Source organism: Desmodus rotundus, chromosome 13 (genome assembly GCF_022682495.2).
Source record: "Desmodus rotundus isolate HL8 chromosome 13, HLdesRot8A.1, whole genome shotgun sequence".
Lineage (NCBI taxonomy): Eukaryota > Metazoa > Chordata > Mammalia > Chiroptera > Phyllostomidae > Desmodus > Desmodus rotundus.
In genome coordinates, this window is record NC_071399.1 from 46,475,601 (window position 1) to 46,500,337 (window position 24,737).

A 24,737-nucleotide genomic window follows, 5' to 3' on the forward strand; every position below is an offset into this window, starting at 1 on the left:
CAAATATGCCTCTTTTACATAAGAATTATTTAAGTAGCATATGCCAGAAAAGCTTTCTGCCTCCCCCATCTGCCTAAAAGCAGGACATAAATTTACAAAAGTGTCTCTTCCCCTACCAGGGAGGATAAAAGTTAATCACCAGAGAACTCTAGACATTTATCATCCTGGAGACTGAACCAGAGAAATCTACACAACTAACTTTACTAATTAGTCTATATCTAACATTAGTTCCCGTATATTTTCCTTCCCACAATTTGCTCCCCCTGAAGATTAAAGGTCCTTTTCTTTTGTCTTTCATGCCTCTAAAAATTTATTGTTCTTTGGCTAAGATCCTAGATAAGCTGGAATTCTGAGCCACCAATCTGAATTACTCATCTTAGTATAGCAGTCCCCCCTTATCTGAGGGAGATACATTCCAAGACCCCTAGTAGATGCCTGAAACTGAGGATTATACTGAACCCCATAAATACTATGTTTTTTCCTATACATACATACCTATGATAAAATTTAATTTATAAGTTGGGCATAGTAAGAGATTAGCAAGAATAATAAAATAGAACAATTCTAACAATTTACTGCAATAACCAAATGTGCTCATAAATGTGTTCTCTTAAAATATCTTATCGTAATACACTCCCCTTTCTTCTTGTGATGATATGAGATGATATAATACCTACTTGATGAGAGGAGGTAAATGACATGGGCAATGATGTAATGTTAGGCTACTATATGGGTTACTTGAACATATTTACTGCAATGCAACAATTAATCTGTTATCACTGAGATGGCTACTAAGTGACTAATGGGCAAGTATCAAATACATCATGGATACTGTGGATAAAGGGATGATTCATGTACTGGGTGATATGGAGTGGGACAGTGTAAGATTTCATAATGCTACTCTGGAGGGCACGCAATTTAAAACTTGTTAACTGGAATGTGAAACAGTGGATAAAGGGACTACTGTACTCTTAAGTGTTACATGCATAACACATATGGTAATGGTAATACATAGTAATAAACTTGTTTGTTTTGTCAGCCTAATTTGCAGGGCCTCAGCCAGACAACCTAAGACAGGTAGAAGAAGAGATTCTTTTCTCCCCTACAATTGTGAACTAATTATAATACATCAATACTTTTTCTTGATAGACCTTTTCAGTCAAGTGAGGCAGGAGACAGCACAGGAAGAACTCTGAGACTGCAATACTGTTACTGGCCAGCAGCTAGCACCCTGATTGCCAGGAAAAGCCTTTTACCAATTAGGTAGAATAAATAGTAAACCGAGGCAGGGAGGAGGAAGGAGACAGGTCTCACATGCTAGCTCAGCAGCCCTGAGCCTGGTCTGATAAATCACCAGGTGTTCCAAAATCACAAGAAACACTATGTTAGCAAGAAAGAAGGGAAATCCTTGAAATTCTATGTAGAATTTCCATTATCTGGGAAAGAAAGCTTTGAAACTGCTTTCATCTCAAGGCCTCGAATGTGGGAGAGGGCCCACGGTGCCCAAAGAAGGAGCCCATAAAACAACTTTGGTTAATTGTCTACCTCTGGTCACTATCTGTTTTATGAGGGAGTCCCTGATGCTTACAAAAAGAGCCCATAAATAACTTCGGAAAGTGCCTCAATTTTAATTGACAGCCTCCTGTCACATATTTGTTTTACAACAAGATGAACAAATGAAGTCTGGAGCGAAATAAGGATTCGGGCTAACAGACCCCCACACATACCTAAGTTTCGGTAGTCACATTCCCCCAGGAAAGCTGGCACCACATTTACCTGTTAATCAACATGTTACTTTTTTTCTCCTATCTCACCAACTATATAAGTCCTCAGAATAAAGGACTCACTCTCTCTCTTGGGGTCTCGGGGAACTCTTGGAGCTCTTGGCTCCCAGGCCACTGGGCCTCTGGTCACCTGGCCTCAGGCTGCCTGGGGGCTTGCTGCCCTGGTCTTCAGCCACTCTTACTTTTGCTGCCCTGCTCTACCCTGAAACTTTGCCTTTTACTCCCCTACTCTACCTAGTCCCATTCTCTTCCATGGGAACAGGTCACTAATAAACTGATTACACGCTAACAGATTTGTTGATCTGTAATTCTTTATATGCGTCAGCAAGAAGAACCAGATCTCTCCCATCAACACAAGGAGCCTCCTCCAATCTCCATCCTCTACGACCAGGTAGGGAATTGGCAGATATAAGGAATCTCAAAGGGAAAAGAACTAATGGCTGATCGGTTCTGCAAAAAAGGATCACCTCTCAGCAATGTCTCCCCACTGAGGGATATATTGAAATGCAAAAGTACCAAAACCCAGGCTTGTCAAGTCATAATATTAACTATGGCAAGGCTGGTAACACTGAAATACAAACACTCAGGGTAGCAATATTTTCACTTTTTGCTGAGCATCCCCAGCAACAGTTTTGGCTGGAAAACTGCAGGAGAATGCTGTGTCTTTATTTTTAAAGGGGCCTCAAAGAGTGAGGAAATGACTGCTTTGAAATGCTTTCACAGCCACAGATAACATCATGGATAATGTAGGCTAAGAGTTGTCCACCCCACTCATTCCTGCCACATAGATCACTAGTAGAAGAGGGGCAGCAAACTTGTATTAGGGGCTAAATAGCAAACATTTTAGGCTTGTTTTTGGCCATATGGTCTCTGTCATGATTATTTAGCTCTGCTGCTATAGTGTTAAAATAGGGACAATATGTAAATGAATGAGTGTGGCTATGTTCAATAAAACTTTACTTATGGATACAAATTATAATTTCATGTAATTTTCAAGTGTCATCAAATATTATCCATGTTCTTATCAGTTATTTAGAAAGGTAAAAAAATCATCTTAGCTGATGGGTGGGTCATAGATAAACAGGTGGTAGTCCAGATTTGGCCCACAAACCATACATAGCTTACCAACATCTGATTTAGACAAGTAGTAGCTTTTGTGATGGGTTCAGCATGTTTGTTTTGGAGTCTGAGAAAATAAACCACAGATTTTGAGCAAGACAGACAAAAAGGCACAAAGAGGCAGAAGAGGCAGGCACAAAGTCAAACAAAGCCTACTTTTCATATCCTTGGCTTTAGTGGTCAGATGTATTTGAGTTGGTTTAAATCCATCGTTACCTTCGGAAGTGATAGTTTCTGAGGAAGCAAATCCCTTAAAATAAAACAAGAAAAATGTTACTTTTTAGGTCAGGGAAAAAAATTTAATTTAGCAGTTAGACCTCTTTCCTCAAGTGTTAATCTTCATAGGCTGTAGCTTACTGCATTAGTTTTGAAAGCCTCAAAGCTGATACCAGAAGGAAACTTAGGAGTGATGGCTGTTCTACTTGTAGGCATGTTAGTAATAAGCTACAGGTATAAATACTATAAAAACATTCAAGACATTCTTTAGGCATTAAAATTCAAAATAAAATTCAAATACATCTGTATCCCTCAATTCTGATACCAGACTATGAATTTGGCTTCAACTATAAGGTGTACGAAGATAAAAACACTGTGGCTAGTTTCTACTTCCAAAAAAACAAAAGGTTAAAGAAGTTGCCTTTTTTTTTTAAAGACTTTATTTTTTTATTTTTAGAAAGAGGGCTAGGGAGGGAGAAAGAGAGGGAAACACAGATCAGTTGCCTCTCACACACCCCGTCTGGGAACCTTGCCTGCAACCCAGGCTTTTGCCCTGACCAGGGAAATTGAACAGGCGACCTTTCAGTTTGTTGGCCGGCATTCAATCCACTGAGCCACACCAGCCAGGGCAAAAGTTGCTTATCTTTATGCACTGCAGACACTGCAGTTACTTAAAATGACAATAACTATTCAAAAGAGTTATCTGCTGGGGGAAAAGGCAGAAAACTGTACTTGAACAACAACGAAAATATAAAATAAAATAAAAATGAACATTAAAAAAGAGTTATCTGTTTAGCACAATGCATGGCACTAAACTAACTGCTCAGGAAATGTTGACATTATTGTTATTCAAGTTTGACATTTACTGAGACAACATTTATTGAGCACTTCCTGGGTATCAAGCATGGTACAACAGGTTTCTGATGTTTATCTCATTTAATCCTCTTAACTGACTTGGATATTACCCTCATTTATCAGATAAAGAAATGTAGACAAAGAGGTCACCCAGCTAGTAAGCAGTAGAGCTGAAGGTCAAACCTATGTCTGTGTGATACCATGGCCCAACCTTTTCATAATTATGTGATACCAAGGAGGTTCCTGCTCTAGGCTAGTAGGCAGAGGGGGAAATTTGTCCAACACCCAGGGCAGAGTTTTTATTTTTCATCAAAGCCCTAATGTGAACTACCATTATGTTTGCCTCTCTTCTTTTTCCTGCATCTTTCTCGGATTCTAGGTTACAGTCTCTGACTAGTTATTCTTCTCAGTTCAGATTGAAAAATGTATCTCCAGAGGTTATCATGTAAAATGTTGCTTTTTGGATGACCTTTCATTAGTCTGCATCTCCTCTTTTTCATGCATCTCACAACCTACATTACTCCATCCTCTAACTATTTTTCTTATTATCAACTCAAACACTTTAGCGTCTACAAATTCCCAACTGAATAGCTCTCAGTCTCAGTAGAATACACTATTAGATCATGACCAACATTCTCCTTAAAAGTCTAAATTTGGACATGCCAACCACCACGGAGGATACTAAGTAAATAAACCATGATCATTAACACTTCAACAGTACACCCATTCCAAAACAGTAAAAGAAATCCTACACATTAATAGTTAGCATAAACAATTTGAACTAAGTAAAAGATAAAAAGGTTGGATATAGTGTTCTCAGAAGGACCCCATCTACATTTTGCAGTTTTTACCATCTTTTTCCCATCAGGTTGAATAATGGCTATCTTGGTCTTCAGCGTTCTAATGGCTGAATGATACTGAATTCTTGAAATATTGTTACATTTCATATCTCTGAAAAGAAAATCAAAGTTACTATCTTTACTAGACCTTGAAATATAGATAATATAAATGTTATGGAAATATCCATTTGAAATTAATCTAAGTAATAACATCTATGCCTGACCCTTACCAGAAAAAAAGAATATGATCATATTTTAAAGTAAATCATATTTTAAAATACGTTCAAAAAAGAAAATCTATGAAAAGTGTTGGAAATAGAATGGTGAGAGAAAATAAACTGCAAAGTATGACATCCAGAAGAACCTGATTAAAATCATAAAGTTTTTAAAGATAAAACTCCTGAAATAGAACACTGAGGAAATAAAGTATGTTAGCTAGATTTTTAAATCTAAGTATCCTAGATTTCTCAGTGTTAAACTTACAACTGTGAAGCAAGTTTATATATAGGAAGTATATAGGAGTGGGAGGAAAGAAAGAAAAAAAGGAAGGAAGGAAGGAAGGGAAGGAGGGAGGAAGAAAGGGGGATGAACAAACAACCAATATTGACCAATATTATAGATCAGTTCTTGATTGGGTTCCTAAGATCTTACTTACGTAACAGGCTTTTTAGGATTAGTATTAAATTTATCTGGATACTCTTCAGTTTTAGCACTTCTTTCCAATTCTAATGGGATAACTTCAACCTCACAATCTGCAACTTCTATTTTCCTCCTTTTTGAAAACATATTTTTCATAGTATTTTCTTCTTTTCTATTTTCACCAATAGCATCAGGTTTCTCAGTGTTAGATCTGCTTAATAATCTTCCTAAGAGAGAGTAAAAGAGTTTAAAAAGACAAAAAAATAATGTAGTAATTGCTAAGCAACAAAATGGTATCTCTATTCTGCTCTATAACTAAAGAACCCTGTGAGGTATACCTTATTTCTAGAATGAAGATAAACACATTAACATCCTAGAGAACTACTGCAAGGAATACTAAAAGATGAGTAAGAGATCTCATGTCTTCCAGTATGTGAAAAACTAAAGGGCATTTTAAAAAAGCACTTGTCTATTCTGGTATAACATGAAAGAAGAGATTTAGCTACACAACATAAAACAAAAACATAGATCAGAAAGCATTCTAGAAAATTAGCGAGGTGAAATCTAGCCTTAACACTGAAGCTTTTGTGTCTAGATAAAAATGCTTTATCACTTAAAATCAATACTGTTTTTATAAAGTGACATTTAAATCAGTGGTGAAATGTGTCTATTGTTCTCATATTAAGTCCTAGTGTAACATTAAAATCTATCTAAAGTTTATGCATTTTTCTCGCCAAGGGATTCAAAATTACAGTTACCAAGCCAAAGTTAGCAGCTGGATCAGATACCTTAGTTGCATTTTCTAGCAATGCAGATAAAGGCAATACTTCCTGCACATATTTGGTATTTTATAGGCAGCTGACTTTCATCAAAGAGTTATTTGGAAAATATAAGAGATGACCATCTAGGCAAGTTGTGTGCCTATAAGTGGTATGTGGCAGGGATCCAAGTGTGACTATTCTGAATTCTGATAATTCTTGCCCTCACTGAAGTGAACCTGGAAATTCAAATGAGGAGGGTTGCTCTTGTCCCTGCTGCCTAGCTCAAAGCCTCAGACCAACACCTTTAGACTGTCTCTGGTAGAGCCATGCTTTCTTAACCCTCATTTCCTGGTAAAGAGAGAGAATGAGGAACTTTGCCTGACACTCTGAGGTAAATGGTTAAGAATGTTGGAGACTGACATGTCTGGCCTGGGGCTGTGGTCCTAAAGAATCAATAACTCTACAACTGTGACACAATGTTTGCAAAGTTTTGCTCAGAATGTGGGAAACTCTTGAGGCTCTGAAATGAAGTGTGCTGCCTAAAGTCACTGCCTGAATCACCACACACATGTATTTATTACAAAATTGCCTTATTAAATCCTTTTTGAAAAAGATTTTATTTAATGTTACAAAGAGGAGAGGGGAGGGAGAAAGAGAGGAGGGAAACATCGATGTGTGACAGAAACATCAATGGGATGCCTCTCTCGTGTACACCAACTGGGGACTGGCGGAAACCCAGACATGTGCCATGACTGGGAACTGAACCAGCGATACTTTGCTTTGGAGGACAACGCCCAACCAACTGAGCTACACCAGTCAGGGCACCTTATTAAATTTTAATAGCTCAAAACATTGAATAAGGTAGTCCTCAACTGATAATTCAGTAATTTAGTTTTCATATTTACAACGTTTTCTTATCTTACACCAAAGCATCTGTAGCCATGAAGACAAAAAAAAAAGTTGTCTCACACAATAACCCAAATTTTATTTCTGAGCCTTTCTTTTCTAGAACATCACCCCCTAAGGCATCTCATCCCTTCAGTACCCAAGTTCCCAGTCACTTTCCTCCCTCTGTATGCTCCTCCTATATACTGTTGCTCTCGTCCTTGCTATAAGAACTCAATGGCCCTGACTAGTAAAATGGAGATTCAGAAATGTAGATACGGTCATTTGAAAACAAACCCTTGCTTTACCTGAGTAAGTGCAAACAAATGTCCCTCTGTCAATGTCATCCAGGCAGCGTACTCCCCATCCCTTCTTCTCAGTTTTGAAAACCTGTAGCCTCACTTGAGGTCCATGCTGAACAACTCGATTTTGACACATTCGTCGATTACACTTGCACAACAGGCTGCATTCATAAATGCTGTCAATAAATATATAAGAGAAAATCAATAGGTATCCTTAAATTAAAAACCAAAGCAGTTAATATTGCTATGTCACTAATAATTGCAGACTAAGTGAGAAGGAAGGCTTTTAGAGCTAGACTGCGTGGGGTTCCCATCATAGCTCCAGCATTAACTAGCTGTGTGATCTTGGATGAGTTATTTAACCTCTCTCTGCTTCAATTTTCCATTTTTTAAATGGGGATTATATGATTTTATTTTTTAAGTATATTTTATTGATTATGCTGTTAAGTTGTCCCAATTATTTTCCCTTTGCCTCACTCTGCCCAGTACCCCTCTTCCCTCCGGCAATACCCCCCACCTTAGTTCATGTCCGTAGGTTGTGAGTGTTAAGTTCTTTGGCTTCTCCCTTTCCTATACTATTCTTAACATCCTCCTGTCTATTTTGTTCCTACCAATTATGCCTCTTGATCCCTGCCCCACCATTTCCCCTGTCTCCCCCACCCCCCGCCAGCGGATAATCCTCCAAATGATTCCCATACCTATGATTCTGTTCTTCTAGTTGTTTGCTTAGTTTTTGTTTTTATTTTTAGATTCAGTTGTTGAAAGTTGTGAATTTGTCATTTTAATGTTCACAATTCTGATATTCTTTTCCTTAAATAAGTCCCCTTAACATTTCATGTAATAATGGCTTGGTGGTGATGGATTCCTTTAGCTTTACCTTATCTGGGAAGCACTTTATCTGCCCTCCCATTCTAAATGACAGCTTTGCTGGATAGAGTAATCTTGGTGTAGGTCCTTGCTTTTCATCATTGTGAATACTTCTTGCCAGGCCCTTCTTGCCTGCAAAGTTTCTTTTGAGAAATCAGCTGACAGACTTATAGAAACTCCTTTGTAGGTAATTCACTGCTTTTCTATTGTTTATAAGATTCTCAGTTTATGTTTAACCCTTTTCATTATGATGTGTCTTGGTGTGGTCCTCTTTGGGACCAACTTGATTGGACCCAACTTGAAGCACTCTCTGTGCTTCCTGGACTTGCACGTCTATTTCCTTTGCCAAATTAGGTAAGTTTCTTTTCATCATTTTTTCAAATAGAGTCCCAATTTCTTGCTCTTTCTCTTCTCCTTCTGGCACCCATAAGGCAAATGTGGGACCTCTTGAAGTTGTTTCAGAGGCTGCTTATACTGTCCTCATTTTTTAAAATTCTTTTTTCTTCTTGCTCTGATTGGTTGTTTTTTGCTTCCTTATATTCCAAATCATTAGATTCTTAGCTTCATTAACTCTACTGTTTCCCTGTAAATTGTTCTGTCTTTCAATTAGTGAATTCTTTGATTTTGACTGGATCTTTTTTATGCTGCTCAGGTCCCAAGTTCCCTGAGTATCCTTATAACCAATGTTTCGAACTCCACACCTGATAGATTGCTTATCTCCATTTCTTTTAGCTTTTTCTGGAGTTTTGATCTGTTCTTTCATTTGGGTCATGTTTATCTCCTTGTTTTGGCAGCCTCCCTGTGTTTGTTTCTATGTACTAGGTAGAGCTGCTTTGACTTCATGTCTTGGTAGTATGCCCTAAGTGGTAGGTGTCCTATAGGGCCCAGTGGCACAGCCTCCCCCCATTTACCCAAGCTGGGTATTAGAGATGGGCCCTTCGTGTGGGCTTAGCACACCCTCCTCTTGTAGTTGAGCCTTGGTTCCTGTTGGCTGATCAATGGGAGGGATTTACCCAGGCAAGGATTGGCTGTGACTAATTACTACCAACCCCTGCCATCTGTGGAGGATCAGCTGTGCAGGGGCAGGGTAGTGCCCCTCTGAAGTGATCAGTAGCTGTCCACTGGGTGTACTGGTCCTGGGGTTTCCTGGATGGTGCTGGCCAAAGTCAGTCCCCACCTGTGTTTTGCCTGGCCACCCTTTCTGAGCTATAAAGCAATCTAAGACGGCTGCTAGTTGTGCTGGGCTGGGAGATTCCCAGGCAAAGCCAACCTGTGAAACTAAACTGGCTATTGCTAGTGCCCTGCCTAGAGCTCACTGAGGCCAGCTGTTGCTTGTTTGATAGGATTTAGGAAGTTGTGAAGCAGCCATTCATGTGGAAAAGCAGCATGGGTTGGATGGGGAGGAGTCTCTGAGGATCTCCAAGATGTGTCAAACAGTGTTAGCTAGGTTGATGGAGTCAACTCTGGCTCCACCCTGCCGGCACCATGGCTCTGTGGGGGGAGGGCTCAGAAAAGGGACAATGTCCCCTGCTGGCCCCGATACCAGACACTTCAGACTCTCCCAGCCTTATGCCACTAGGACCTTCAAGCTACCACCCCTGTGTTGGAGCTCAGAAGGAGTTAGTCTGAGTAGGTGAGTCCGTGTGTGGTTCTTTAAGAGGAACTGGTTGTGGTTCAAGCAGTTACTTCCACTGACTCAATCGGTGCTGGTTTTTGCAGTCATAAGTTATGGGGACTTATCTTCCTTGCACTCAAACCCTGGACTGGCCTGGTATGGGGGTGGGACTTCTCACTCCTGAGATATCCTTCCCAAATTTTTATCCACTACACGTGGATGAGAGACCAGCCCGTTCCACACCTGCACCCCTCCTACCAGTTTGGATGGGTGTGGTTTCTTTAATTCTGAAGTTGTCAGACTTCCAATCAACTCAATTTCTGACAGTTGTGAGTGATGGTTATTCTGTATTTTAGTTGTAATTTTAATGTGGTTGTGCGAAGAGGTGAGCCAAGTCTGCCTGCCTACATCGCCATCTTGATCAGAAGCTCTGGATTTTATATTTATATATATAAGGTATCACAGGATTGTTTCGTGAAGTTTAAATGAGTCAGCATTTACAAGGTGCTTGGGACAATACCTGGCACATAGTAAATATTAGCTTTTTAAAAATCCAGAAATGTCTAAGAAGAAAATGTCTGGGAAAGGAATGTCTAGAAGGAAAAATGTTCTGTTTGTTTATTTTTTATTTATATATATATATTTAAAGATTTTATTTATTTATTTTTAGACAGAGGGGAAGGGACAGAAAAAGAGAGGAAACAAAACATCAATGTGTGGTTGCCTCTCACACACTCCATACTGGAGACCTGGCCCACAACCCAGGTATGTGCCCTGACTGGAAATTGAACTAGCGACCCTTTGGCTTGCAGGTCAGTGCTTAATCCACTGAGCCACATAAGCCAGGGTTGTTCGTTTATTTTTTAAAAACAACCTTGAAAGGCTGAAAATTCCCAGGTCTTAGAAGAGCTTAGCACAGGATATTTCTTAAGGGGAAACAGCTTCCCAAAGGCTAACTCTAGAGGGTAAAAGCCAGACTCAATGCACCTGAGTGTTCGGTTCATGTACGCTCTCCATGATACATATGTGGTCTCTCACTCCCATTTCCAAGAACAATATACGGGTTTATTTTTTTAATTCCTTAATATAGATTTTTGATATAAAAAATTAAGATTTAATATCTGTAAGACTACAGGTACAATAATAAAGACCCCACCTTCAAAGATACAAACACCCTATAACAAATCCTCAAGGTATCTTACCCAGTTGGTATGCATCTCTGTAGTCTTTTATATTTATATCCAATGGTTATTTTATCTCTTGACAAGGGGCAAATCTCAGCATTCCTTGCTGTCATTTGAAGACATGCACATTTTGTTCTACAAAGGAAGGCAATGAAGGGAGAAGTGAGAATAAAAAAAGCATAAAGTAAAGAGACTTGATTCAAGTGTAAATGATATAGTAAAGGAATTAATTGTATTTAGGATAGTCAGATAGTCTCATGAATAGTTGAACTTCTTCCCTAGATAGACCTCCTTGAAAGAGATTGTTTACCAAAAGTCTATAAATAATTATAAACTGCCCTCTACCTTTATTTGCTCATGAAATAAATACTTAACCATATAAGTTTTCTTTAACTTTTCAAAATGAACTCCTTTAATTTCCTTTTCAGCAGAAGCTTTTTTGTTCTCCTAGGTCCACTCTCCTCATACAATGGATAAACTGATATGTGTCAAACTCAAAAAGGTGTACATAGTTCTGGAGATGTCTTAAATTATCTTTCTTTCCAATGACACAAAAGCAGATTGGGTAAGTTGACACTGGATATCTGGTTACTAAATTTATTTTTTTATAATGTTCCTCAACAAGAAACATGCAACCACAATTTTCTCTCCCTCTTTTTAAATGATTGTCTAACTTGAGAGAAACTTACAACTTGATAGGGAGTAAGGAACCTGGGTATCTCAGCTGTAAATTGGATATTGACTACTGATGAGCTGGTTAAAATCTCTGGATCTATCTCCTTTGTTCAACAAGTTCCTCTGAGGTCTCTTTCTTGATTCTCTTCTGTATTTTTCTGTATATATATAATACATGCATAAGAGTGGTGGCTACTGTTTGCAACAGAAAAAAACAATAAAAATTTCATTAATCTGGATTTTATTACAGTGCAGAAAATGTAAAGTTGCTTTTATGATATGATTTTGCTTGCAAAGTTTAAAAATAAAGAAAAATAACAATTAATAAGCACTCATATTTCTATCACATACAATTAACTGTTATCATTTTACCTAGTCCTTCTTTTTTCTGTATTTAAAATATGTACAAGGTCTGTCTGGAAAAAGTCCAGCCATTGTTAATATAACGAGAATTGTTCATTCAACATTGCTATAACCTGGCATCCAAGGAGAATGGACTGGAATGCACATGCATGAACAATGACGACTTTGCTGTACCAGTCAGTGGGGTCATTGGAAGCCATTGAGTGCAAATGTGTACTGTGTGGCCACCACATTCAAAATGACTGAGCAAGTAGAAGAACAAATCTGCATTTGCATTAAGCTTGAACATTCCTGCTGGGAAACTATTTGGATGACTCAGAAGACCTTCAGGGACAATGCAATGAGTGCAGCACAACTAAAAGTGTGGCAGAAATGTTTCAAAGATGGGTGAAAATCTGTTGAAAGTGATCCACATTCTGGAAGGCCTGAGACAAGCAGAACACCTTGAGAATGTTGAAGGCTGCAGTCAACAAAGATCGGCAACTGACGGCATGAGAACTAGAAGCTGATCTGGGGATTCCAAAAACTACTGTGTCTGAAATTTTGATGAAGGATCTTGTATGAAATCTGTTGTGGCAAAATTCATTCCACAGCTTCTGCTACTAGAGCAGAAGAACATCATACTGCAATTGCTAATGACTTCATTCAAACTACTACCAATGTTCTGCCTTAAGATGGCCATAATCAGAGATGAATCCTGGGTCCATGGCTATGATCTGGAAATGAAGGCCCAGGAGTTGCCAGGTTGTCCATGCCCAAAGATGGTGCGGCAAAGTCCCAGCAAGATCAAAACCATGTCAACTGTGTTTTTTAATTAGGAGGGTGTTGTCCATCACGAGTACACCCCTCCAGGGGAAACAATTAATAGGGAATACTACCTCAATGTGCAATACGATGTAAACAGCTGCAGCTATGAGCAATTGGTGATAGGCAACTTCATCATGACAATGTGCCTGCTCACACATCACGTCTTATGCAGAGTTTTTTGGTGAAACATCAAATCACCCACATGACTCAGCCACCCTATAGCCCAGATTTGGCACCCTGTGAATTCTGTTTTTTCCCAAAACTAAAATAACCTTTGAATGGGAGAGATTTCAGACCATCAGTGAAATTAAGGAAAATATGACAGGGTAGCTGATGGTGACTGGGACAACTGGGAGGTCCTGAGGTACCTACTTAGAAGGGGACTGAAGCATCACTGTCCTGTGTATAATGTTTCTTGTATCTTGTATATTCTTCAATAAATGTATTTTTCATATTATAAGAATGGATACTTTTCAGACAGTCCTTGTAAACTATTTATATAATAATCTTCAAAAAATTTACTTGTTATTACTTTAAAACTTGCTATTTCTTTCAATGTTATGTTTTTGAGACCCAATCCATGTTATATTCAAATATAGTTAATTCCTTTAAACTTTTTCACAGCATGTAGATATACAATTATGTTGCTTAATTAAGTTGCTTCAAGTTTTCAATATAACAAATGCTGAAATGAACATCCTATTCTTATGCAGATGTGTAAACATCTCTAGAGTAGTAGCTTTCAAATATTTTTTACTATGACCCACAGTAGAAAATACATATTTTCAGGATCATATACAAACACACATATTTATACATGTGTGTAAACAAGCATGTGTGTAAACAAACAGTAGTGGCATGAAACTTTACTGTTATTGTTTGTGATGCACTTGGGTCCTTTTCTGTATTATTTAATTTTAAAAATGCTAGTTATAACCGTTAAATGATTTCACATCAACTAAACCTATGGCTTGGAAAACAATGTCCTAAATATACTTAAAAGTACTATTGCTGGAATGTAGGTATGCTTCTTTTCTATTGCTGTGTAACTGTTTGAACACCCCATTCTCCCTGTCAAACAACTGATGGACTTGGTATGAGATTCTAGTTTTAATTTGTTTTCCTTCAGCATTTTAAGCTAATATATCTCTTCTCTGGTTGTATTACTTCTGAACAAAAGTGTGTTGTCAGTCTCTTTTTCCTCTTTTTTGAGTGTTTGAAATTTACTCTTTACCCTAGGTACTTTTTAAGTTGATTGATATATTTATCAATATATTTAGATTTATTTTATTTTCCCTTTTTAGTACTTAGCAGGCTCTTTCACTCAGAGGATTCCTGTCTTTTTTCAACTCTGGAAAATTCTCAGCTATTATCTTTTTTTTTTTTCCCAACCTCTCCCAAGGACATAGTTTCATGGCTTTTATAGACAGAACAAGAGGGTAGAGGGAGGTGGATACAGAAAGAGAGAGAGGGAGAGAGAGAGAAACACAGATGTGTAAAAGAAACATCAACTGGTTGCCTCCTGTATGTGCCCTGTCTGGGGATCATACCCACAACCGAGGTATGTGCCATGATAGGGAATCAAACCTATAATCTTTTGGTTTATGGGACAACACTCCAACCACCTAAGCCACATGGGCCAGGGCTCAGCTACTATCTTTGAATGGTGCTCTTTTCTTTTTTGCATAGGTATGCTACAGCTACTCTTCCATATTTTTTAACCTGTCAGTTATTTTACCTATATTTTTATCTGTTTACATTCTGAGAGATCTTAGTTTTTGCCATCCAATGCATTAATTCATTCTCCAGCTATACCAATGCTAACATTTAGTGCATCTAATTCATTTTTTATTTCAATGACCATATGTCTTATTTCCTATATTTCCAAATGGTTCTTTTTCATATATACTCCTTTATAAAAATAATCTCCTTTTCTTGTTTTATGGATGCTAATATTTTAACTCTTTGGACATTTTAAATATATCTATTGTAAGGTACCTTTCAATCAGATTCTACATTTATCTCTGATTCTTCAGGTGTGAATTCTCCCATTTGTTGGGATTCAAGCTGCTTTTGGGGTCTTAACCGTTGCCTTTGTGTGCTGTGACAATCTGAAATCATACTTCTGGGGGGTTTACACCTGTGTGTTCTAAAATTACATATAGTCAAATTATTCTTTAAAAAAAATCTCTTGAACTGACCATAGAGTAAACACTGTTCAACAGTCATTTTTTTCAGTTGGTTGCGTTGTTGCCCAACCAACTGAGCCATACCGGCCTGGTCCAGTCATTTTTTTCCTCCAGCACTGAAAGAGATTGAGCTTGACCAGATACAGTTGGGTTATACTTAGAGGCAATGCTAAAAAAAACCCCCCAAATCTTATTTTTTAAAAAGAATTAAACTTGGCCAGTGACAGATTTCCTCTATGACACAGCAAAGGAATTGAGCCAAAATTATCTAACAGCAGATTTATATATCTCATCTCACACTCCAACTAACATGGTGGTGAAAACTACTATCCATACCATTTATTTATTTTTATCTCTCTCATTCTTTTGGAAGCTAAATTTACATTAAATTAAATGTACATATAATGCATCTCCATTCTATATATTCATACCTACAAAAACATGTACACTATACACCCTTAAAATGGTCTGAAAGTTCTAATATATTGAACATGTTTTCATTTTTCATGGAATGTCAATGTTAGGATCAAGAGAGTACTAATTATAGCACCATTAACTTTCCACAAATGGCAAGGAAATGATTTGTAGAAGTAAACCACAACATATAACATAGTGGCTAAGAGCATGGGTTCAAATTTCAGCTCTTCAATTTGTTTGCTTTATGATCTTGCAATTAGCTTCTCAGTTTCCTCTTTTGTAACATGGAAATAATACTACTACCTCATAGAGTTTTGTGAGAATTAAATAAGAAAATGTATATAAAGCAATTGTCACAGTGTCTGGCATTGTTACATGGTATTAACTGTAATTGCTGCTGTTATGATTATGATACTAGCTTAAAGAAATACTCATCGCCTTGTATACCAAAAGGTAAGGGTTCAATTCCCAGTCAGGGCAACCAATTGATGCTTGTCTGTCACATCTTTCTCTCTCTCTAATCAATAATCATATTTTACCTAAAAAAGTAAATATCCTTGGAGAAAATAATTTTCAAATTGCTGTAATAATCGGTGAAAAGTTTTCTTTCCCATTGCTAGTGAGAGAGCACATCTTTCCATTTTAGATTCTTAGTGAACAGTTTTAGATAGACAGATAGACAAACTGAGACACAGCAGGACTTAACAAGTACCCCTACATGCAGAAGATTTTTTAAAATGTCATTGCATTCTACTCACATGTCTATGCATCCCTCAGAGCAGTCACATGAATCAGTAAACATGTTGGAAAAGCTGCTTAGGTAATACGCTCGTGGCCACATAGTCTTTCTGTACTTAAAGTGTGGAAGCTTTCTATTGTCAATTTCATTACAGAAAGAAATGGGAACCAATTCCACTCCATTGCTAATATCCAGATCAGAAACAATTTCTTCTTGCTTTGGGTAATTCCGAGTCAATTGAACATAGGTATTGAAAGAAAAGTTATCTGTAAATAAAAAGTTACACTCTGTCTCAAGCAGGTAACGAAAAACTTCCTCCATGTTTCGTAGACTCCTTCCACAAGGGGTTTTGTAACTCACGTGGAGAGCTGAAGAATGAGTATTTGTCTTTGCATGTCGTCTTTGAAAGTGGCACGTAATTGGTAGCTGCAGAGGGTTTTCTCCCTTGAAGGTGAGTGGCATTTTCATCAGACAGGCACCAGAGCAGTCATGACTTTGGTAAGATAAATTCAAAGAGGATTCTTTTTCTCCAAAGTCCACAGCTTTATTTCCCAGAGGGAGAGATTCCTTATTTTTTGTAGTGCTGTTTAAAATTAATTATTTATTAGTATCTCAAGTTTATAGTACAACTCTCCATTTTAAAAATACACTGCACACTAAGGTGCTAATTAGTGCTAATATATTCTTAGACAATACAAAAATAAGCCAGACTCTGAAATATACATTATACTATGTTCTGCAGCCATTTAAAGGTATGTCTCACAGGCCTTGCCTCAAGGGTTTTATCCCCCCTCCAGAAATCAAATATGTGGTGTTTTTTTCCAGCACGTCTCCAACTGGGAGTCCAATAATTCAGTTCAATTCTGACACTATCAACCTGGAGTCAGTATCAGATCCCACCAGTTAAAGGGCTCAGTCCCACAAGACTGTCCCCATTTCAGATACAAATACAAGTCCTGCATACCCATACTTCTGACTGACCCTGGGGTTTCCACAACCCCCTCCCTCAGATTTGATAATTTGTAGACTCACAGAACTCACGAAAACAGTTTAATTACTATTACCAATTTATAATAAAAGATAGAACTCAGGAGCAGTCAAATGGAAGTGATGCATAAGGCAAGATAAGTAGGAAGGGTTATGGCATGCCCTCCCCATGTGTGTCAGCCTCCAAGCATCTCTAAGTGTTCAACCAGAAGCTTCCAGAACCCTGTTGTTTAGAGGTTTTTATAGAGGTTTCATTATGTAAGTATGATTGATTATATCACTGGCCACTGGTGATTACCTTTATCTCAAGCCCTTCTCTCCTCCCTAGAGGTTGGAATGTAGGGCTGAAAGTGTTAAGCTTCTAATCAACATTTATTTATTCTTTCTGGTAACCAGGCACCCATCCTGAAGCTAACTAGGAGCCCCTCACCAAGAGTCATTTCATTAGCACACCAAAGATATTCTTCTCATTCAGGAGGTTCCAAAGGTTTTAGAAGCTATGTGCCAGACACTAGGACAAAGATCAAGTATCTTTCTTATTATATCACAACCTAATTTCAGAATATTCCAAAAGCTGTGATTATAGCTGTACCATTCTGCTATGGCACCTAGCAAATTTTAGAGTTACGAGCATGCACTCAATAAATAGGTGAGGAAAATTATATCCTCAGGCATGCTTGATTCAAGCTTTCTGCCTGCATAAAACAGTAAAAGCTAGCCAAAAACTAATTCATTCATCAAGAATCCTTTACACAGTGTTTGCCTTCAACCACTGTTACCAATTGAATTTTTTCCATAATATGTAATTCACCTTGCATCATAGTGATACATCTGAAAATGGTAAACTGATAGGAGAAAATGGGGCAGTCAGTCATTTTAAGAAAAAATAATCTGTGAAAAGATTCCATATGTATTGGGAACTCAGGTTTTAATTTTTCACAAAGAACCTCAGTTTTATTTTATATAGTATTTTCCATATTTAGATGTCTTTATTATAAAAGTAATATAGTATTTTAGAGATGTTTTTATATTCACTACATAAACCAGCACTGTCCAACAGAAATTTCTGCACTGATGGAAATGTTCAATATCTGTGCTGTCCAGTTGGGTAGCCACTAGCTACATGTGGCTATTGAGCACTTTTAAATGGGGCTAGTGCAACAAAAGAACTGAACTTTAAATTTTATTTAATTTTAATTAATTCAAATTTAAAGAGCCATGTGCAGCTATATTGAATGCATAGATATGAATTTTTTCCAGCTGTATAGTAATCCTCTGAATAAATTTCACAATTTATTCTCTATTGTTTCCAATCTTTTGCTATTATAAATCATCATGTGATAAATAACCTTGTACATAAGAATTTCATACATGTAAATATATCACTATAGAATATATTCCCAGAAAAGGAATTACTAGGTCTCAGGGTAAATGGATTAGTAATTTTGTTAAGATACCCAAATTGTTCTCCTTGGGGTTAGTCTCTCCAGCAATTTATGAGAGTACCTGCTTCCAAAGCCTCATCAATCAATGGCTCTTGATGCTTTTGAATTTCTGACAATCTAATAGCCTAAAGTATAGAAGTTTATAAGTCTTTTAATGTTGGATACATTTGTTTCCAATTTTTCTGTTACTACTTAAGTTTTTTTGTTATTTATTGATTTGAGAGAGAGAGGAAAGGAGAAAGAGAGAAACACAGAGAAACATCAACCAGTTGCTCCACCCATCCATGCACACACTAGTTAATTCTTGTATATACCTGAGTTGGGATCGAACCTGCAACCTTGGAGCATCAGGACAACACTCCAACCAACTGAACTACTGGTCCAGGGCTCCGTTACTACTTTAATGAATATCCTTATACATAAACCCTTGATCAAATTTCTGATTATTACCTTAGTATACATTCCTTTAAGAGAAATTACTAGGTCAACAGGAATATACATTTAAAAATAACTTTATTAATAACACTTTCAAAATACATAAAAAAGTATTTTTTTTCTCATAAAAAAGACTGATATATTGGACCCCCACGTACTTGTGAGAACTGCAGAACTCTTGGCACAACTTCGTCCAGACCTATGCACTAAGAGACAACCAAACTCTAGCAAGGCTTCTAGCAGGATAACACGAAGTGTCTAGATTGATCCCTGTTCCCCAATAAAATGCCTGCTTGAGAAAGCTCAAGGCTGCCAAGAAAATACACTGTTTCTTCTAGCCAACACCTGAAGATAAACCCCCAACCTTCCTTTCTTACACCATTTATTAAAAGGACTTACAATTGTTAATCATTCCTCCTTCCTTCTGAACTCAGAAGGAATCTCCTACAACTCAGGAATGTGTTTCTCAAGGAACTGAATGCCATTCCTTTGAAAGGCAATGGTCAGGAAGGATAGGGCCTGTCTTCCAGTCTCTGTGGGAGAACAGAATCCTAACTTCCATAATTGCCAGGCAGCACACACAGCTGGCCTCAAGGGTATTCACACTCCCTGTAATTTTACACTTGAGTGCTTGCACTTCCTCCCTCCCCCATTCCCCTTTAAAACTCCAGTCATCTCAGCAGCGCAAATCGGAATGGAGCTCAGCTCTTTCCCCTATTGTCAGTGGGCACTTAGTAAAATCTGTTTTCACTGCTTTAACTAATATCTTTGTTCATCTTTGGCACATTACTAAACTTTGATAATTATCAACATTTTGCCTATTTTATGTTATCTATTCTCCCTACCTCTTGCCCCATCCTGAAACATACTGGAGTGTTTTAAAGCAAATCCTAGATATTACATCTTCTTTACCTGAAATAAATCAATATGCATTTCTAACAAATAAGGCTTTTAAAAATATATATAATCTCGATGGCCCATTTTCACATTTCCCTGATTCCCTTAAATGAGTTTGAATCAGAATTCAAACAAGTCCCACACAATGTATTTGATTCAGATGTCTTTTACATCTCTTTAACCTTAAAACGCCTCTTCATTTTATGATATGTTTGTTAAAGTTGAGTAAATTGTGTCATTAGTCCTGTATCATTTCCCACACTGTAGAATTTGGCTGATGCCTTTTTTGTGGTGTTAACTCATTCCTCTATCCTTTCTATTCCTGGTAAATTCAGGAGTTAGTTCTAGAAGCTTGATTATATTCAGGTTCAGCGTGTAATAATTCATAGGTGATGCTATAAATTCCTATTAAGTCAACTAAGGTGGCATACAATGTCTGATTCACTTTTAGTGATGCTAAGATTTGTAATGGATTGGCCAAAAAGTCCATTAGATTTTTCCATATGATGGCTCTAGTAGTGCTTAGTGGTCATTAATTTAATTTTGAACAACTTTTTTATATTGTATTGTGACAGCTGTCATATCAGTGTGCATTAAAAAAAACTTATCAAAATTGGTGAGTTTTTGTGCAGCCATTCTAGTATTGAAGATGGACAAAGATCCACAACATTTTTCACATACTATGTTTATTATTTCAAGAAAAGTAAAAACTAAACTGAAATGTAAAAAAAGATTTGTGCAGTGTTTGGAGAAGGTGCTGTGACTCATTGTACGTGTCAAAAGTGTTCTGCTAAATTTCTTGGCACTTACAGATATTTTTGCCGAATAACTCTCTGTTGTGGGGCTGTCTTATGCATTGGAAGACTTTTAGCAACACCCTGGCCTCTACCCACTAGAAGCCAGAAGTGGGAGATAGCTAACATTCTCAAAATAACCAAATCAATAGTTATTGGTGAAAATGAAAAATGTCTTTCATTTTACTGAAAAAATGTAATGGATTTTCTTTGGCTAACCCACTACGTGGTTAGGGTGTTTTCAGGCTAATCCATCCATTTGAAAGCTCTTCATGAGTATTTCACTTAACATGTGATTTTACTTGTGATCACTGGCTAGGTCAGGGCTACTCAAGGTGTGGTGGTGTCAGTCCCCAGTGACTTGCTACCAATTCATGATAAATAAAAAAACTGAAAGTTGCAAAACTTTAAAACTTTTACAGCAATTTGACATAGCCACATTTCATTGCATTTTATAAGACTATCTAAAAAAAAATAAAACCACCTGTTCTCACCAGTTAGTTTGAGAGCACTGTCCTAGTGAGTCCACTATTTCTTGAAGGCTGGGGGTTGTAAAAATAACAATCTTTTTATTCTATCATTCCTAGAATTTTCTGGTTGGATTTATTATAAAAAGAAATTTTCCTCATCAACTCAGGTTATTGTGAAATATGGTTAGTATAGGAAAGGCAGGATAAATGCTTGATTCTTTTTAATTCCTAGTATTCATGATGATGATGGGTTGTATGCTAGCAACTACCAAAGTGACTAGTTTTCAAAGTATTACTATGACCTCATGGAATTTTATATATTTAATGTGTTTAAATCAATTACAGTAATTATTCCTTTTGGTGTTCACATTTGTGACATTTTTGGCCAGTTGAAGTTCCTTCAGGTTTACTCCTACAATTTTCAAACACAATTGGTAGTCTCAGATAGCATTTTTGCTTTCTGTCATGAGATGTTCCAGGTTTGGAATCTGCTATTTCTCTACAGCAACAATTTTTAATTTTTTTCATCTCATGGCATACATGAACTAATTACTAAAATTCTGTGGCACATCAAAAAAATATATTTTTTGCTGACCTGACAAAAACAATAGGTATAATTTTGATTCATTCACATCAGATGGCTAATATTGTTTTGGCTCTTGTCATTGTTTTATATGACAATCTAAGGGAAAAGAGGACAGTATCCGTAACTGAGTAGTTAGGTATTGCATGTTTTAAAAGTTCTTGTAGCACATGGGTTGAAAGTTGCTGCTTTACAGGACCATGATTCCATTTAATGAGAAATGACATTTTGAAATCACAGTCACAGTGCTAAGAGGTACACACATTTTAATTAATACAGATTGGCAAAATGCTTTTCCAAAAAGGCTGTGCCAATTTACTCTCTTATAAGCATGTATAAATGTTAATCTACTTGAATATTATTTTAAATATTTTAATTAATTTGATAGATGAAAAATAGTATTACCTCCTTAATTTGTTTTTCTCTAAATTATACAAAGTTTGAACATAATTTCATATTTATTGGTCTTTTATTTTTCTTGTGGTGAACTATCTATTCATATGCTTTGTCCATTTTCCTATTGGGGGTTTGTTCATTCATTCATTTTTCCATCAAAGATATCTTGCATCGGCAATGCAGCAGGTCATGCTGTGGAAAAAAATGATGTGAGCTCCATGATCTCAAGGAGCTTACATTCTAGGCAGAGAACTAAGTATTTATAATAAAGTACAGATAATGTTATGAATGAAGCTATGATGCCTAATGTCATGGAAAGACATCTAATCTGCATTAGTGTTTGATTTTTTAGGGTTCTAAATTAATTTTTCTATAGTTTGGGACTTCATCTGGAATTTGGATGTACCACAGAGATCTAACTTAAGTTTTCCAAATGATATCCAACTGTTCCAGAGTCATTTATTAAATAACAAGTCCTTCTTTACCTTGGGACTTTTGACTGACTTATGACAGCAGGCACTCCTATTTTAATCTTAAAGGAAATACCTCTAGAGTTTCACCAATATATAGGATGTGGATGTTGATTAGAGAAATACATTCCCTACCACATTAAAAAAGGGTTCTATTTCTCACGATTGTTACTGACTTTTTAAAATCTTTGGCCATTTCTTAAGTATGCCTGAGGTCTACTTTTGTAAAATAATAGATTTTCTAATACTAAATCATTCTTGCTTGACTGCCTGGCTTATTTCACTCAGCATAATACTCTCCAGTTTTCTTACACTCAGAAATTATCTTCCTTGATTATAGCTTCTGCTTCACTTATTCTAGCTTTTGGCATTGTTTTTTTTTACTTGATTGTTTTAGTTCAAAACAAAATATGGCAGATTTTCCCACAAGCAATGCTTTTGTGGAGCAGGCTTACATTAATTTTTGTTAATATATTGAAAATATCTACATTTTACATTTAATGGCAAAGTCACGCATTTTCATCTTCTAGTTGCTAGAGCAATTCTGATTCCTCGTTTAGATAACTGTAATTTCCTTTATTGGAGCTGTGAGCAGAAGTACATTAGTCTTTAACCTATCACCTTTGCTTGAAGTTCGTTTTTTCCTCTATTAAGAATGAGAATTAATTCTGGTGTTTAGAAATTCTTACATCTCCTAAAGAACATTATAACATCTGGATGATCATGAAAATATTTCACAGCCTTCACTGGAGTTACTGGTTTTCTCTTATTAGCTCTTTAAAGAACACTAATTACTCATTATTCTTTTTTTTTCTCATCCATTTCATCCATTTGCCCTTTTTTTCTACATTTTGGATAATCTTACAGAATCTTTAATCTCAACAGATGACCTTCACAATGAATATTTTTTTACAAAAAGGCTAAAGTAAATGTGATCCTGTCCTACTATTTATAATGGAAATATTTAAAACAATGTAATTATCCACCCTTAAAAGAATAGATAAATATAATGTAGTATTTTACATTATGGAAAACCAAACAAGAATTAAAGAAAATGAAATAGATCTATACACAGCATCATGATTAGATTGATTTAGTAATTAAACATTATTAATAGCCCTGGCTAGGTAGCTCAACTGGTTAGAGTGTTGTTTTAAGGTTGTGGGTTCAATCCCCCCAGGTCAGGGCACATACAAGAATCAAGCAATGAATGCTTCAACGAATGGAGCAATGAATTGATGTTTCTCTCTCTTTTCCTCTCTCTAAAATCAATAAAGAAAAAATTATTAACAAATTAATATCAGTTTAAAAAAGCTTTAGTATCAATCTCTCAAAATAATACTGAGTAAAAACAAGAAGGTTCATCTATGAATATTTATAGATGAAATTTTTCACTATATTTATAGTGAAATTTGATAATGAAAAGTAACAATACTATATAGTATTTATGGCCCTGTAAATATTTTTAAATAAACTAGAAAAATAATAGGTGATAGGGATTGCTTCTAAAATGCAGGTAGGGGAACAGATGTTGTCATGGTGAGAAATTAGGTATGGTTCAAAATGTTGTATTTTCTTTTTAATAAAGAGACCAGAGGCAAATAAAACAAAATGTTAATAGCTGTTAATGCTGGATGGTGTGAGTATGGTTTTTGCTATATACCTTTATGTATTTTCAAGCTTTTAAATTTCTTGAAAAGACAATAAGAAATATTGGATGAGAATGTAGCTATAAAAGATTAATGTAAATCCATCACTACCCATGGACTAAAATGTATTAGCACCTAATACATTAAAAATGGGGGTAAAAAATAAAGGTAATAAATAACTTCAATCTATTTTAGTATTTTTGAATAACTTGGGGTTCATGCCATAGTAAAAATTATAGCCTATAATATACCTTTTGTTTTACTCTTTCATTTAACTTCTATTTTCTTTAGCCTAGTTCAATTTAGTAATTGTTTCTATTCATTTATTTATTTTGGTACCCTCTTATTTCCTTGT

At 36.5% G+C, this 24,737-nt stretch overlaps 1 protein-coding gene across 5 annotated transcripts in view; it reads right to left on the reverse strand.

Annotated features, from left to right (window-relative positions):
• The window catches only part of SETDB2 (SET domain bifurcated histone lysine methyltransferase 2), a 115,300-nt gene that overhangs the window by 43,609 nt on the left and 46,954 nt on the right, over positions 1-24,737 (reverse strand). For all 5 annotated transcript variants that reach the window (XM_024569784.3, XM_053916556.2, XM_024569781.3 and 2 more), the window contains 6 exons: positions 16,276-16,839; positions 11,085-11,201; positions 7,407-7,576; positions 5,469-5,679; positions 4,826-4,925; positions 3,060-3,153 (listed from right to left, as the gene is read on the reverse strand). In XM_024569784.3, the coding sequence (XP_024425552.1) occupies positions 3,060-3,153; positions 4,826-4,925; positions 5,469-5,679; positions 7,407-7,576; positions 11,085-11,201; positions 16,276-16,839 (1,256 nt within the window). The remainder of the gene's footprint in view (positions 1-3,059; positions 3,154-4,825; positions 4,926-5,468; positions 5,680-7,406; positions 7,577-11,084; positions 11,202-16,275; positions 16,840-24,737) is intronic.